Source organism: Stylophora pistillata, chromosome 2 (genome assembly GCF_964205215.1).
Source record: "Stylophora pistillata chromosome 2, jaStyPist1.2, whole genome shotgun sequence".
NCBI lineage: Eukaryota > Metazoa > Cnidaria > Anthozoa > Scleractinia > Pocilloporidae > Stylophora > Stylophora pistillata.
Window position 1 is genome coordinate 39,531,639 of NC_142520.1, and position 16,656 is coordinate 39,548,294.

Here is a 16,656-nt window from a genome sequence, read left to right on the forward strand (position 1 = left end):
CGCATGTTGGCCCTGGATCAAAATCGATATCTCTAGCGTAAAGACCACGAGATTTGCTTTTCTTTTCGGAGCTCCAGCTGTATTCTTGGTTGCCTCTTTGATGTTTTTTTTTTTTCGGTCTTTGCCAACCTGATGACAAAAAGACTATCAAAAGTAAAATGATGAAGATCACCCGTATGCCTCTCTACAGTTGCTAGTTCACATGATCATGACTGCTTCATTCGACACCTGATATCATTGGGAGAAGGCTCAGACTTACAGTGCAAGGGGAAGTGATACCAAAATAGTTCCTTTTCATATTGCATTTTCTTTAACCTCTCTCTTTACCTCCTGGCTGGAAATGATTACAAGAAAAAATATATAAGAAGTCTCTTGTAAATGAACAAAATTTCAAAACCATGGATTCATGACAAAACAACTGTACGTAAATAATGACAATGGATTGCAGACTTGTCTTCCTGTGATGTTCAATAGGTGACGCACGTCAGCTCAAAACCAGCTTATTCCTGTCTAGCTTTCCACTGTTACTTAACCCGCAAACTCGGGCAAAACAACACGCAGTTCATTGATCAACAATGGAGGCAGTGAAGAAGTCGCGAGGCAACAGTTTATGGACTGTTGCTGTGATTGTCAACATTCTATTCAGTGTTGTGTCCGTCGGGTTCCTCATTTACAAAGTGCAAGTGTTAGAGGGAGAAGTTTTCCAATTGCGGAGCGACCTGAAACACGAGGCAGAAGCGAGAAAAAGTGAACGAGCAGGTTCAATGAATCGAAACAAAAGAGCTGCTGAATATCATGGAGAATCAAAAACCTGCAACAGTTGCCACAATGCTTGCGTCCAGTTATTTGGACTTGGAGTTTCTGCAAAGGTACTTTTTAAAATTGCAAAGCCGCATATCTTATTTTTTTATAGTTTTTGGTAAAACAGTCCATTGAGCTTTGATTTTTAGTCCACCATTTCGATCTGTGGGCAATTGGCTTATCTCCCCTCTTGTTTCAGCCGCTCTTTTTACGAGATGTCACAAATGACACTATGGATTTGAAAGATCTATTTTTGAGCAAATCATGTTCTTCTCGTAGTGTAATGGGGATATCAGTGTTTTGCATCTCGGTAATGATTATTCTTTATCAAACTTGCCATCACGCTAAAATAACCTTCAATTACATGCACTTTTTTAATGACCAATCGCACCTCGAAGAATTTAATATTTTAATCGATTTATCAGAAGATTTTTTTTTTGTTTTAGGTCACTACAAAGATTAACAATGGAACAGATCGAAACGTTATCTGTATGAGAGGTGAGCATTTGCTGAAACTCTACAATTATGGTTTTCCTTCAGCCTCATCCCTCTTTGTCCACCTTCTGATGTCGATCACCAAGATTTATCTTCTGAAAAAGCGCGAGTTTTCTCTGTCACTCGTGTCTAGCAGTTATCAAAATGATCTTCTTTTTTAAATCAAATTTCAAATTTATCTGATTGTATATCTTTAATTTCAGGGTTATGATATAATTACCAATATTCTTAATTCCGTTTTGCAAACAAATTCACCTTTGTTGCAGAAATCCGGAATTTTTACAGTAGTGCTGACAGTTTGCCATTTTTAAACTAACAAATGGACCCAATCTGAAATTTCCTTGCAGGAGCTCGTGGGCCGCAGGGCCGTGATGGGCCCCGAGGACGTCGGGGTCGCCCAGGTTACATTGGAAAGGTGGGGAAAAGGGGCCCTCCTGGGGCACGTGGTCGCCAAGGACCCAGAGGGAGACCTGGAAGCGCTTTAGCGGGAAATACTTCGAGACTACTCCAGGATATAGGTGATTTTGAGTTGCTTTGTTGTATAATGTTGGCTTCTGTAAAGTTTGTTCAAACTCTATGATGGAAATGCCTGGGCAAGTGCATGGATATATTCATCTTCTACCAATGTCATTCAATTTCCAAAGAGAATTATGAATGAAAACTACCAATAAGAAAACGTCTGGCGGTGAACATTGCAGCACTTTAAACGCTTATGCACGTTTCCAGTATCTGAATACTAGAGTTGCCTTTTGTAAATTTTGGAAGCTTGAAAATTCTGTGACAGTCTAATTGGCTTACTGACAGCATCTATGTTTATTGAAAACATCGGTGAGACGGAAAGATACTCAATTATAATTGTATAATTTGGATATATCAACAAAGTTGAAATGGTAAATTGGCCACCGTAATGATTACAAAAGCTGACGTTTCGAGCGTTAGCCCTTCGTCGGAGCGAATAGAGGAATTGTGGGTTGTGTGTGCTTTTAAAGGCAGAAAATGGAGCTACGTTATTGGTGGGTGCATGGCAACGAGAAAAACATGAATAAATTAGTGGAATGAAAAGCGTTCATTGATCCCTGTGGGATTTAGACTGCCGGTTTGAAAGATGAGCTTTTGTTCAAGATTTTTACGGCTTTCCGTGCCACCTAAGTGCAAGGAAAGACCGCAGATTGCCATATGTTGCTTAGAATGATTGGGTAAATTAAAATGTCTAGCGACTGGTTTCGATGTGTCCTTGTCATTCCTTTCCACGTCTCGAAGGTGTTCTCGGAATCGGTCACCTAGTCTTCTGCCTGTTTCGCCGATGTATATCTTTTTGCAATAAGTGCAAGTTATGCAATAGATTACATTAGCGGAGGTGCACGTGAAGTGATCGGTGATCTTAATGGATCGTTTAGGTCCCGATATTTTATCAGTGTTGTGAATGAAAGGACACGTTTTGCATCGTGCACGAGCGCATTTAAAAGTGCCTGGTTGCTCATTAGTCTGAAAAGAACTTCTGACCAAAAAATTGCCTAAGTTTTTGTCGCGTTTGAATGAAATGAGCGGAGGCTTCGAAAAGATAGTGCCTGTCTCTGGATCGTTTTGAAGTAATTTGAAGTTTTTAAGAATGATGGATTTAACTGAGTGGTTGTGAGGGTGAAACGTGAGAGTGAATGGAATGCGGTCGGAATCTTCCTTATGCGACGTTTGTAGTGCTGAATGTCGATCAATAAGTTGAGCGCGGTGGTAACCCGCTTGAACGACGGAAACAGGGTAACCACGTTCATCGAAGAACTGGCACATTGACTCTGATTTGTGGTGAAAATCAGAGTCATTACTACATAAACGACGAAGTCTTAGAAACTGAGAAAAAGGAATGGAATTCTTAACGTGAGATGGATGAGAAGACGAATATAACAAGTAATTATGCGAGTCTGTAGGTTTGTAATACACACTAGTGCATAAACCGTTACCTTCAATTGAAACTTTGACGTCTAAGAAGGATAAAGAATTGTCAGAAATTTCCCAAGTATATTTCAGAGCCGGGTGAAAAGAATTGACTGCAGTTATGAATTGAGTGAGCTCCTCTCTGGTAGAGGAGGTAGCGCCGATACAGTCGTCGATGTAGCGACCGTAGAGTTCAGGTTTGGACCCGTTGTATTGGCTGAAAAATTGGTGTTCGACAAAACCTACAAAAAGATTCGCATAGCTAGGTCCCATTTTGGTGCCCATGGCTACACCATTGGTTTGTTTGAAGAAGTTGTTTCCGAATGAAAAACAATTGAGTGTGAGCACTAGTTCGGCTAAGCGTAGTAGTGTTTCAGATTTAGGTTCCTTAACAGTACGTTGATCAAAAAAATGTTTAAGGGCCAGAAGGCCTTCGCCATTAGGAATGACAGTGTAAAGAGACGTAATGTCCATGGTGAAAAGGAGTTTGTTTTGGCCGAGGAAATTAAAGTCTTGAAAAGTTTGAAGAGCGTGTTGGCTGTCTTTAATATATGATGGTAAAGTTTTGACGATGGGAGCCATAATTTTGTCTAAATAGCTGGAGATAAGTTCGGTAGGGCAGCTGCAAGCCGAGACAATGGGCCGACCCGGGTTGTTAGGTTTGTGAATTTTAGGTAAAAAGTAAATACGAGAAGTTCTAGGAGTGGTTATGATGAGATTCTTTGCTGTGGCCGGCAATTCTTGTTTAGTTATGAGTTGGTTGATCGTATTCTTGACGGAGTTTTGATTGCTGGCAGTGAGGTCTTTGTCGATCTTTTGATAAAAAGAGGTGTCAGAAAGTTGCCGCAAAGCTTCTTTTTGGTAGAGGTCGGTGCGCCAAACAACGACTGAGCCGCCCTTATCGGCCGCTTTGATAACTATGTCTTTGGAGCAGCCTCCGCTCATTTCATTCAAACGCGACAAAAACTTAGGCAATTTTTTGGTCAGAAGTTCTTTTCAGACTAATGAGCAACCAGGCACTTTTAAATGCGCTCGTGCACGATGCAAAACGTGTCCTTTCATTCACAACACTGATAAAATATCGGGACCTAAACGATCCATTAAGATCACCGATCACTTCACGTGCACCTCCGCTAATGTAATCTATTGCATAACTTGCACTTATTGCAAAAAGATATACATCGGCGAAACAGGCAGAAGACTAGGTGACCGATTCCGAGAACACCTTCGAGACGTGGAAAGGAATGACAAGGACACATCGAAACCAGTCGCTAGACATTTTAATTTACCCAATCATTCTAAGCAACATATGGCAATCTGCGGTCTTTCCTTGCACTTAGGTGGCACGGAAAGCCGTAAAAATCTTGAACAAAAGCTCATCTTTCAAACCGGCAGTCTAAATCCCACAGGGATCAATGAACGCTTTTCATTCCATGCCATGCACCCACCAATAACGTAGCTCCATTTTCTGCCTTTAAAAGCACACACAACCCACAATTCCTCTATTCGCTCCGACGAAGGGCTAACGCTCGAAACGTCAGCTTTTGTAATCATTACGGTGGCCAATTTACCATTTCAACTTTGTTGATATATCCAAATTATTTCGTTACTCCCACCGACGCAGCCCCAAACAGTTTCTTTCGAAACTATCAGCCTTTATTCAATTATAATTGATCGGTCTCTAAAGCGGTTGGGTCACTGATCAGAAACTTATAATCATAGACACATACATACATACATACATACATACATACGTTGGTTCACCACTTCCCATGGGGGCTTTTCAGGGCCAATTCCCACCCATCCCAGCCCAGGGGAGGACATCCACGACACAGTAATCTCGTTCGTGGGAAATTAACGTCTCCTACCCCTAACCCTGCAGGAGACGGGGCCTACGGTTTATTCGTCCTTATCCGAGAATACTAGAATATCTATCCATTTCTTGATTATAGAAAGGTAGCAATTTCTCCTGACTTATTTTAAGAGCATGAGTATTGGTCCGGCCGGGGTTCAAGCCCTTGACCTCCCGCAGAACACAATCCGGCGCTCTAACCAATTGAGCTAACTGGGAGGCGGTTAAAACTACGATGGATAAACGGTTAAAACTACTATGAATAAACTACGATCGGCTTGACACCAGAGAACAATACTTCTATTTTTTGCTTGCGTTTGAAACAGCCGTAAAGACCTCCTCTTTGAAAGATTGAAACAGTGCTCTTAACCAAAGCAAACCACATTTTAAGCACTTTTATCTTTTTTGCGCCCAAGATATCCCAAGAATAAAAAAGAAGCCACCAACCAGCATGACTGTCAAAGAGGATAGCAATGTCTCCCTACCCTGCTACTCAAAAGGCTTTCCAAAACCAGAGGTCACGTGGTTTAAAAATGGCCAAAAGATAAACTCCAGGAAGTATAACAAAGATACAGGTATGTTGACGTTTCCCAGCATTCAGTTCAGCGATCGAGGCCTGTACAGATGTGAAGCAAGGAATTTCATAGGAGTCGAGTCTGCAACTGTGAAAATTGTTGTCGAAGGTATAGAAAACTAATTATGCATTGTAATCGTTGCTTGGATCTCAGTTGATGTTAAAGTTGTTGTTGATTTAGTTCATCGTTATCTTCTTATCATTACAGTCAAACCCCGCTGACACGAGCTCAGTTAACTCAAACCCCTTGGTAACTCGAACAAGATCCGATTTCCCTTGACACATCGTTTTAGTCATTTACTATCAGCCAACTTGGAGCCTCGCTAACTCGAAACATTTCATTTTTTCCTTAAAGAGTACGATTGAACTGATTTCTACTGTATTCTTCTCTTTACTGTTATCATTGTTAGTATTTTTTATCATTATCATGATTTCAGTTGTTAGTCTGCTTCTTATGTCATACTTCGTGTCGTTGCCAATGACGTCACGGTGCCATTAATTTGGCTCAGGTCTTAAAATGTCATTCATTTATCAATAATGGAGAACATTATTGGCTGAGGTAGGTTAATCAGTTAAAAAAGGTCATACTTTCAGATTTTCGAAGCGTAACTCATGGATAATAAAAGGTAAGTCAATTTCGAACTAGTCTTTTTAAAGTATGGCTTTATTCTTGGCTTGTAAGATTTGCTGCTAAAGTTTTTCATTAAAAAGTGTTCCAGGAGTCCTTATCTGGTCTTTTTTTTTATATATATATATTTTTGATGTGTTTTGATTTGCTATGTGTTTTTTTTGCAGTCCCTCCCAGATTCGTTCAGGCACCAGAGACCTATCACCTGGGATATGAAACTTGGGATACGACCCTGACATGCAACATCTTCTCCTTCCCTCCGCCAAAGATACAATGGACCCGGTCGTTCCGGCCATTGCCTATTGGCCGTCACGTGGTGGCTGGTAAAGATTTGGTCATCAAAGACACTAGGCAGGGTGACAGAGGACCTTTTATGTGCCGCGGAGAAAATCACCTGGGTCATGTCTATGCACTTATCGTGCTTGTTGTGAAACCTGTCAGTAAGTGAACAGTTCAAAAGTGTCCAAAGATATTTGGAACTCCGAGTGCGATTAACCCTCAATTATCTAGCTGTTGCTCAATTCTGTTGTTCAAATTCAAGTAATCTGAGTAGTGTCTGCTTTATTGCTGCTACAGCCGGTTGCAAGACCATACCTGTTCCTTTGAAATTGTTTTCCGCAAGACAGTATGAATAGCCCAAATTTGTTTTCGAAAAAAGGGAAAAGATAAACTCATGGACAGCGTTTTATTATTTTGGTGTAAAAAATTGTAATGACTGTTTCTTTTGATATATTTGTGATTCATATTCAAGGACTCTTTATCAAATATTTATTGGTCTATATTAGGTATCGATGTTCTGGATCAGATTGTAACTAACATTGCGTTGTGAGCTCAAGATCGACATAAGCTTTTTCTTTTTAAATATACTATCGAAGTCCCACCTGAAATCACATCAGCTCCATCAACCATTGTCAAGATAACGAAGATCGATGGCAGTGTTAGACTGCAATGTGCTGCCCGCGGGTCCCCTGTTCCCAGTCTAGAGTGGAGTAAGGATGGAGTGGTAATTTCGACCAATACAACCACAAAGAATGATGAAGAGGTGAGAGGACAACTCTTCATTCCAAGCTTTGGCCCCTCTGACCAGGGAGTGTACAAATGTTTCTTTAAAAACTACGACAACGGAACGGCAGAAATCACTACCACTGCGGGTAAGGATAAAAATTTTACAGGTCTTTTGCAGAGATAGGGAGGCATCACTCGATTTGTACACTTAGGGTAAAGAATTATAGAGATGCAGAAGATTACCTGGTAAAGCAGCTTTGACTCACGTTCAATACATGATATGCTATAGTTGCATTTTGACGACAGTGATACTTATTTGCGTAACGGAAGTTTGTTTGCCCATAGTTCCCTGTCTTATTCTATATTTTTGTCATAATCTACATCAGAGCTGGTTGGATGCGGCGAACCTCAAGTTCCAGTGAACGGATACAAGGTTGGAGAGAATTATTGGGCAGGAGAGATGGTTGCCTTCGCCTGTGACGCAGGATACCACCTGGAGGGACCCACGAACAGACTGTGCTTAGAAAATGGCAACTGGAGTAACGTGGTACCGACATGTAAGAAGAAGATAACTATAAATTAAGCATGCCATGAAGATTAAATTAATAAAATAACTCATTGTTTCCTTAGGCCATCGTCTTTGCGATGAACCTGCTCCTCTAGAGAATGGCTACAGTATAGGAGATGAATTTTGGGAAGGAAAAAATGTCACCTTTAAGTGCAACAAGGGATACCAGCTTAGAGGACCACACGTCAGGATTTGTAAAGAGAATGGAAACTGGACAGAAGAAGGACCAACATGTGAAGGTAACGTTCTTGAGTACGGAAGGCATTAAACATTTCGACTATTGTCTTCGAAAAGGAAGATTTTCAAAATCTTGAAATTACGTGCACTGGGCTGGGTCTAAGATAATAATGATCTCTAACAAATAAAAGTATTTTGAAAAAGTTCCATTGCAGAAGTCATGCTTAAGACAACTTATACAGAATCCCCTTTGGCTAACATTTGAATCCTTCCCTTAATTACATTCCAAGTTTACTCTTATCCACATTCAGATTTTTAAATGCATGTGACTTTCTCACATCAGGTCCGGAGTTTGAGCACTCAGAAATCCTCCTGAACAAAACTGAATACTGGGAGCTGCTCAAAGGATGGCTGGGTCCTGTGTCTACTCTGCCAGCCAAGTGGAAACTATGCTACAGAGCTACTGATCATGGATGGAGCTCCAGTACATTCCATTCACAGTGCAACAGCTTAGGACCAACGGTGACGTTTATTAGAGTGAGAGAATACATTTTTGGTGGATACACAGACAGGAACTGGCGTAAGTAATGAGATAACCAGGACCCTGGAAGAAGGCAGAAATCAGCTGCGTAGAAAAATTTGAATGTTCTATGGGAAAAAGCGCCGAGAGCCAACATATGATTTCTGACTCAACCCAAAAAAAGCAAACAAAACAAAGAATGAAATCAGTGTAATAGTGGTCAAATTTTTGCGGTTTTAATAAAGATTTTTTCATGAATACAATTTTTCTCCCTTCCAGTTCTCCATGAGTAGGTAGCTTTCATAAAATGCTCATCTTTAAAAAAAAAAAAAAGAAAAAGTAGAGACTTGAATTAATCCTTTAAAGGAGCATCGAGCAATTGCATGACACTACCCACCCTAGGATGGATATATATACATAGATACATACATGCATGCATGCATGCATGCATACATACATACATACATACATACATGCATGCATGCATGCATACAAACATACATACATACCTACCTACCTACCTACCTACATGATGAGGCCCAGAAGGCCGAAACAATACTGTCTGCAGTTAGTTATACATATATATATATATATATATATATATATATATATATATATATAAATATTGTAGTACACGAGAACGGACAACTTCGAGCTAAGAAAGACATATACTCAAATAAAAAGTCTAAGAAAGTTTAATAAAATACGTTTCGGTCTCGGACCGAAACGTAATTTATCAAACTTTCTTAGACTTTTTATTTTATATGTCTTTCTTAGCTCGAAGTTGTCCGTCCTCGTGTACTACAATATTTTTCCCATTATTTATCGAGGTTTGGACTGTGAATCCTTTTGGATCCTTCTGGCGCTGCGTCACTGTTGGCTCGAGGCCTTTTAACTTGTATATATATAACTGCAGACAGTACTGTTTCGGCCTTCTGGGCCTCATCAGTGCAGTGCTAATGCTAGGATGGGGGAGAACCGAGACGGTCACCCCAAACGACCCAACCTTTGTGGTATCGTCTAAGCCATGCCAGAGTGCTCAAACTAGAGTAAACCAGCGAGCATGCGCAATTGCAACGGCAATGACTCATCCTAGATAGAGTGCTCAATTTGGACATGAAAGCAAAGCTTTGTATGCCAAAGAGCTATATCTAACTGCAGACAGTACTGTTTCGGCCTTCTGGGCCTCATCAGTGCAGTGCTAAGAAAGTTTAAAAATTGCGAGGATAAACAACTTCTGACGTCAAAAATATAAACAAATTTTAATAAAATAACGTTTCGGTCCGAGACCTTCTTCAGTCATCTACAACCCTTGAAACAAAAAAAGAGAGCATCAAACAAGATCGAAGTGCTAATGATTACGTAATTACAGATAACGACTAATGAACTGGTGCTAATAAAAAGATATCAAAAAACCTAATTACAAAGAAAGTAATGGACAAAATACAAGAAACAAACCCTAAAAACTAAGAGATAAGAATACTAAATATGTTAAAATGAGTGGCGTAACCAATTGCAGAGAAGCAATGCGGCAAGCAAAAAAAGGGGAGGCCCACTTTTAACTACAACTGTAAACCGTAACAAAATCCCAAAACAAGGCCTTTGGAGCCCGAAAGGGCAAATTAGCAACAAAATCCCTGGAGGGGCCCTTAAATGATACTAATCATGATAAGATCCCTTGCCAGGGCCTCTGAGCCCAATCCACACCTAAAGGGCCGACAAAACCCAAGAAAAGGGCCTATAAACGATCAATTAGTAGCGCCTAATATAAGATGGAAAATGAATTATAGCAAATTCTATTTTCGAAAAACACGCCATGGTTTGAATAAAAGAAAGGAATTTCTTGTAGATTGTGATAATTTTTCGCGTAGTAATTACTGTTTTTGTTAATAGGTGTCATTACGCCCTCTTTGTAAATCCATTTTAGGAGTTTGTAAGTTATTGTATTACAACTGATGAAGGTCTCGGACCGAAACGTTTTTTATTAAACTTTTTAGATTTTTTATTGAGTATATGCCTTCCTTCGCTTCCTTCGTAATCATTAGCACTTCGATCTTGTTTGATGCTCTCATTTTTCGTTTCAAGGGTTGTAGATGACTGAAGAAGGTCTCGGACCGAAACGTTTTTTATTAAAATTTTTTTATATTTTTGACGTCAGAAGTTGTTTATCCTCGCAATTTTTAAACTTACTACGTTCGTGTTTGCTGTGAGGTTTGGACTGCGAATCTTTATTGATCCTTCTGGCGCGGTGCACCTTTGTTGGCCTGAGAGTTCCTGAGAGTTGGCCTGAGAGTTCCTATATATATATATATATATATATAGGTCGTTAGTCGTTAGTTGCTATATATATATATATATATATATATATATATATATAGCAACTAACGCAGTTATATATATATATATATATATATATATATATATATATATATAACTAACTGCAGACAGTACTGTTTCGGCCTTCTGGGCCTCATCAGTGCAGTTTTTTTTGTTTTTCAGGCGCCCCCGGCCACGGACCCTCATCAGTGCAGTGCTAATGCTAGGATGGGGGAGAACCGAGACGGTCACCCCAAACGACCCAACCTTTGTGGTATCGTCTAAGCCATGCCAGAGTGCTCAAACTAGAGTAAACCAGCGAGCATGCGCAATTGCAACGGCAATGACTCATCCTAGATAGAGTGCTCAATTTGGACATGAAAGCAAAGCTTTGTATGTTCTTTATATATATATATATATATAAAGAACAAGTTAATGGGCTTCGAGCCAACAGAGACGCCGCGCCAGAAGGATCCAAAAGGATCCGCAGTCCAAACCTCGATAAATAATAGGAGAAGTAGTGTGGTACAAGAGGACGGACAACTTCGAGCGAAGGAAGACATATACTCAATAAAAAATCTAAAAAGTTTAATAAAAAACTTTTCAGTCTGAGACCTTCATCAGCCGTGATACAATAACTTACAAACTCCTAAAATGGATTTACAAAGAGGGCGTAAGGACATCTATTAACAAAAACAGTAATTACTACACGAAAAACTATCACAATCTACAAGAAAAACAAAGAAATTAAAAAATTTTCAAATCCACTGAAAATGTTAGGGAACCACCGTTGAAGAAAGGCGAGAGTTGTACCAAAATTTCCAATCAAAGCTGAGACCGGGACCTGTGATCCCCGCCCTATTTGAAAAAAATTATCCGCATTAATCATAGTTATTCTTTTTTGGAGTGAAATTCCTGGCGCTTATTCAAGCCGAAGGGTGCCAGAGAGAACAACTGTGCGCTCCAATATGCTTCTTTGGTAATTAAAAGTTTCTCAATGTTACCTAAATTGTTTACTGTCGCCTGCACTTGATCAATGTATTGGAATGAGAAATCGCTTAAATCATGTGATGTTTTGTTGAAATGTACCGCTACTTCACAGGTCTTTTTCTAAGTGACCATAGCAGACTTATGGTTGCGAAATCTAACTCTAAAGTCATTTGTTGTGGAACAAATGTATTGTAGGCGACATTTCTTGCACGAGGCCAAATAAATGATGTTCTTAGAATCACAGGAAAATTTTGATCGTATCTTGTAACTCTTGCATGTTTGAAAACTTAAAATGGAATCAGATTCAACCTAGAAGTTGCGACAAAGATCTATTACATTTAAAATGTAATAGGAAAAAATGTAATAGAACAAGAACATTTAAAATGTAAATTTAAGATGTTTTAGATGTAATAGAACAAGATGCTATCTTGCTGGTACCAGCAAACAAGAGGACAAACTTATTCCAGTTTCAAGGGTACAAAACAAAAATTCGAAAGGACACAACTATAGCCGATTTCACAAAGCCATTTAAAGCTTTCATGGATTTTGCTTTCTTTGTTTTTTCATTCTTTCTTCGGCAAAGCATGCATGTATGTACTTTGCAGCATATTTCTAATTCATTACTGTTCCTTTCAGACTCGGGTGGCTCTTACGAAGATTCGACCTATAGCTTCATATTCTCTTTTAAAAACCATTATGGACTGGAGCCATTTAAACTTCATGTCAGGAAGAGTAAGTATGCCATATACGGCAACAACGGTTACGGCCCAACCTTCGGTGGACACGACATTTATATTGCAAACTCTGCAGGCTACAGCACGAATTCCTACATCAACTTGGGACATTCATATGTGTCGCCGGCTGGGTACAAATACGGTGCGAGTGACACCAGAAGCCTGTTTGCAGGAAGTTACAATTTCCAGCCCCATGAGGTGGAAGTGTTTTATCAGACTCACAAAGGCTGATATTTTTTTCACGCAGCAAGGCTTTGATGATTTTTGGTAAGAAATCCTCTAACGATAAAATACAAATGGCTGAACAGATTAGCTAAAAGAGAATGTAAGGGCAAGATATAGAAGCAGACGGCGAATTTATTTTGCATAGAATTGTAAGCATAATGGACGTAATTAATACATTACTGTTGATTAACAAAATGCTTAATAAACCTTAACAACAAATTTCTCATGTTTATTTCTTTCAATTCTCTTACAATTCTGAAATGTCATTTGATTTGAAGCATCGCTTCATATCAAATGATAATTCACCTTTCCCTCACAATAAATATTAATTTTTCAAAAATGTTTCCTAAAATGACTCTGTCCGCGCGAAACTAGTACGAAACATAAGAGATTTTAGTTCCACTCAGTTATTTTCACGCCGCTATAAAATTCTCGTTTTTACCTTGATAATGATGTTAGCAACATCAAAACGTCAGACGACTATAGTTTTATTGAAATTTTCTAAATATTAGAATAAAAATGAAATATTTTAAACTAATATCATCTGCCCCTCCCCGCCTCCCCCGCGTATATTTCTTGCCAATCAGTCAGCGAAATTTTCCAAAAAGGACCCCAAAATATATCGCTGAAAAATCGTGTCTTCCCCCCCAACGCACACCCCCGTAGCATTATAGCGTCTTGTCCACAAATTATTACCCCTCTTTAAGAGAGATTTTGTGAATACTTATGACCACACCATTAACCTCACCACTTAAATCTGAAGGGTACAGCTGAGAGGTGAACTAAAGGAAACCAAGAGTTCATTTTCTCTTGAGGGAACTTATCATGTAAGACCTATCAGTATACGGAATTCTGATCTTCATCAAAAGAGAATTTTCGGAAGTTCCGTATTTTTTTTTCTCGACAAAACTGTTACCTCTTGCCCGACCCCAAACGGGAACAAAATTTGCAAATATTTAACTCCCGCATGGGAGAAGAAAGTAGGGCCAACTTACGAAACCATAAGCAATGTCACTTAGTAATTGGTTATTTCTATTTTCATGCCTTGTTCTCTACATTATTCATCTCAGGCCTGTTTATGCAACATATGTTACATGCTCAGCATTGTAAAGCGATGATAAATGAAAAAAATCTCCAGGCTTAAGTAGCGAATTAGCATTCCACGAAAACCCATCCTTGGGAAGGTCATAGTTGATTGATTATCACTCAAGGCGAACGTGACGCTAAAGTAGTTTTTCTGTATCAAGGATACCTTAATTTCATTGTAGAATTTCTGATCGCTTGAGTTTAACGTACAAAGGATTGCCTGGTATGACTGATAAAGAGAAAAAATATTCTTCGTCACGGATGCGTTATGAGAATTAGCTTTCTTCTGGTTAGTTCTATCTTGAGAGAGATGTCTGTCAGCCAGTTACACAGAGAGCTGTTTCCTGCCAGGATCAGTTACAGAGGCACGTATAAGCTAAACAAGCTGGTTCCTGTCAGCTGATATTCTATCACTGTCATTTAAGCCACGAACATCGAGCGAATATCCATTCAGGAAAACTGAAGGAGTTACTGCAAAAATGGAGGTAGTGAAGACTTCACGAGGGAACGGTTTCTTTACTGTTGCCGTGATTGTGAACATTTTGTTCAGTGCTGTCTCCATTGGGTTCCTGATCTACAAAGTACGAGCTCTCGTGTTCACATCAAAGGTCAATGGACCGCGTGCACCAGATCTGTGCTCTTTTGATGTTGGAATGGTGTTTTCTACATCTACATCTACTTTATTACTCTTCAACGCTATTACACATCAAGAAGAGATAAAAGAATAAAAATATAAAAGTGTAAACATAGCTAATAAAAATAATGAATAAATAAAATATGTAATTAACAATATAGCTATGCTTAAACTTAGAAAAATTTTGTACTGCAAAAAGCTGAATAATTAAGTGATCTAGTTCCAGGTGACAAACAGTTCCAGTCCCTTATAGTTCTCGGAAAGAAACTATACTTGTAGTAGTCATGATGTACAGGTGGTTGAATAAATGAATTCGTCGAGTAATTTCTAGTTTTCCTAATAGACAATTGATTATAAGACGGGATAGGCAAAGCAATACTATTGTTCACAGATTTATGGAAAATTTGTAAACGATGGGATTTTCTTCTCTCGCTTAGTAAATCCAAAGATAGGGATTTCTTCAAATTGGACACGCTAGTTTTATCACTATAATCATGTTTAATAAATCTCACTGCGCGACTATGGATAGCTTCTAGTTTCTCCACTTGATTCTGTCTATAAGGATCCCATACTGCAGACGCATACTCTAAATGTGGCCTGACAAGTGATACATAAGCTGTACGTTTAGTTTCTTCAGTGCAGGCATACAAGTTCCTTTTCACAAACGCAAGTGAAGAGTTCCCCTTTTTAGCAATCTTGTCCACATGAGTGTTCCACCGCAGATCACTAGACAGCAAAACACCTAAATAATGATGTTGTCGAACAGATACCAGGGTTTGGTTGTAAAGAGTGTAGCCTTTAACAACCGGGGATCCACTACGGAAAACAGACATTTTGTAGCATTTAGAAGGATTGAACAGCATCTGCCACCTATTAGCCCATTGGCCTAGCTTGTCTAGGTCTCGCTGTAAAGCCAAGGTGTCATCATGAGTGATTTTATGATACAATAAAGCATCATCAGCAAACAATCTTAGTGTACATCCTAGCCCATTTTGCATATCGTTAATGAATAATAAAAACATTAATGGACCAAGTACCGTGCCTTGAGGTACCCCTGAAGTCACATCAACAGATTTTGAACTCACGCCATCAATTATGACACTTTGAGATCTAATAGTGAGCCAAGATTTAATCCAAGTAAGGGTGCTTCCCTGAATGCCATAAAACTGCAATTTGCTGATGAGGCGTTGATGGGGAACTTTGTCAAAGGTTTTACTAAAATCCAGAATGATCATATCCATTTGATCTCCATGATCTAAGTTCTTGGCCAGGTCTTCGACAGCCAGAATCACTGATTGAGATTCACATGAATGATTTTTTCCAAATCCATGTTGGTTCGCAAATAAGATGTCATTGTCCTCAAGATGGTGCATAATGTGCCTATAAATAATATGTTCCATGATTTTACATAATACAGCAGTAAGGGAAACAGGTCTATAATTACATGGGTCATGTTTGTCACCTTTCTTAAAAACTGGTACTACACAAGCATTTTTCCAGTCATTGGGGAGTTGACCTGACTCATATGACTGGGAGAAAAGGAAAGAAACAGCTTCAGCTATTTCTGATGCAGTTATCTTAAGTAGAGTAGTAGGCAATTTATCTGGGCCATTGGCTTTCTTGCTATCTAAGTTCCTAAGCAGATTAATTATACCCTTTCTGTTAAAAATTATTGACTCCATAGCTGGAATGTCACTGCAGCCTATGTTCGGCATGGAGGAAGAATCCTCTTTGGAGAAAATCTGTTGAAAATGGTTGATTAAAGCTTCAGCTTTACTTGTACTGTCAGTCAACACCTTACCATTAACATATAATGGAGGAATGCCAATTTGATCTTGTTTTTTAGATTTAATATAGGACCAAAATTTCTTTGGTTTCTCCTTCGTGGCACTATCAAGAGTATTTGCTATGTATTGATCTTGTACTGATCTAAATTTCGTTTTTAATGCTTTATGGAAACTCCGATATTTCAGTTTATTACTAGCTTTCCCTGATTTCTTATAGATGTTATAAAGCCTCTTCTTTTTTCTCAATAGTTTCTTGAGATCCCTAGTAATCCCGCATTGCTTTGGCTGCATATAACAGTAAACGTGCTTGCTAAGCCACTGTGCTGTTCAAAAAC

General features: G+C 39.1%; 1 protein-coding gene across 1 annotated transcript; it reads left to right on the forward strand.

Moving 5' to 3' along the window:
- The first annotated feature begins 562 nt into the window (after positions 1-562).
- On the forward strand, positions 563-13,033 carry LOC111341782 (uncharacterized). Its single transcript, XM_088751148.1, has 10 exons — positions 563-869; positions 1,248-1,299; positions 1,644-1,814; positions 5,494-5,760; positions 6,447-6,719; positions 7,155-7,430; positions 7,671-7,841; positions 7,915-8,091; positions 8,373-8,609; positions 12,492-13,033. The coding sequence occupies exons 1-10, from the start codon at positions 576-578 to the stop codon at positions 12,818-12,820; spliced, it is 2,247 nt and encodes a 748-aa protein (XP_088607274.1). The 5' UTR covers positions 563-575; the 3' UTR covers positions 12,821-13,033.
- Positions 13,034-16,656: the final 3,623 nt, after the last annotated feature.

Excerpts from the sequence above, each read along its gene's own strand:
- LOC111341782 (XM_088751148.1), top strand. The coding sequence starts at position 576 with ATGGAGGCAGTGAAGAAGTCGCGAGGCAACAGTTTATGGACTGTTGCT. Across the intron at positions 870-1,247 it reads GACTTGGAGTTTCTGCAAAG|GTCACTACAAAGATTAACAA; the intron begins GTACTTTTTAAA and ends TTTTTGTTTTAG. Across the intron at positions 6,720-7,154 it reads GCTTGTTGTGAAACCTGTCA|TCCCACCTGAAATCACATCA; the intron begins GTAAGTGAACAG and ends ATACTATCGAAG.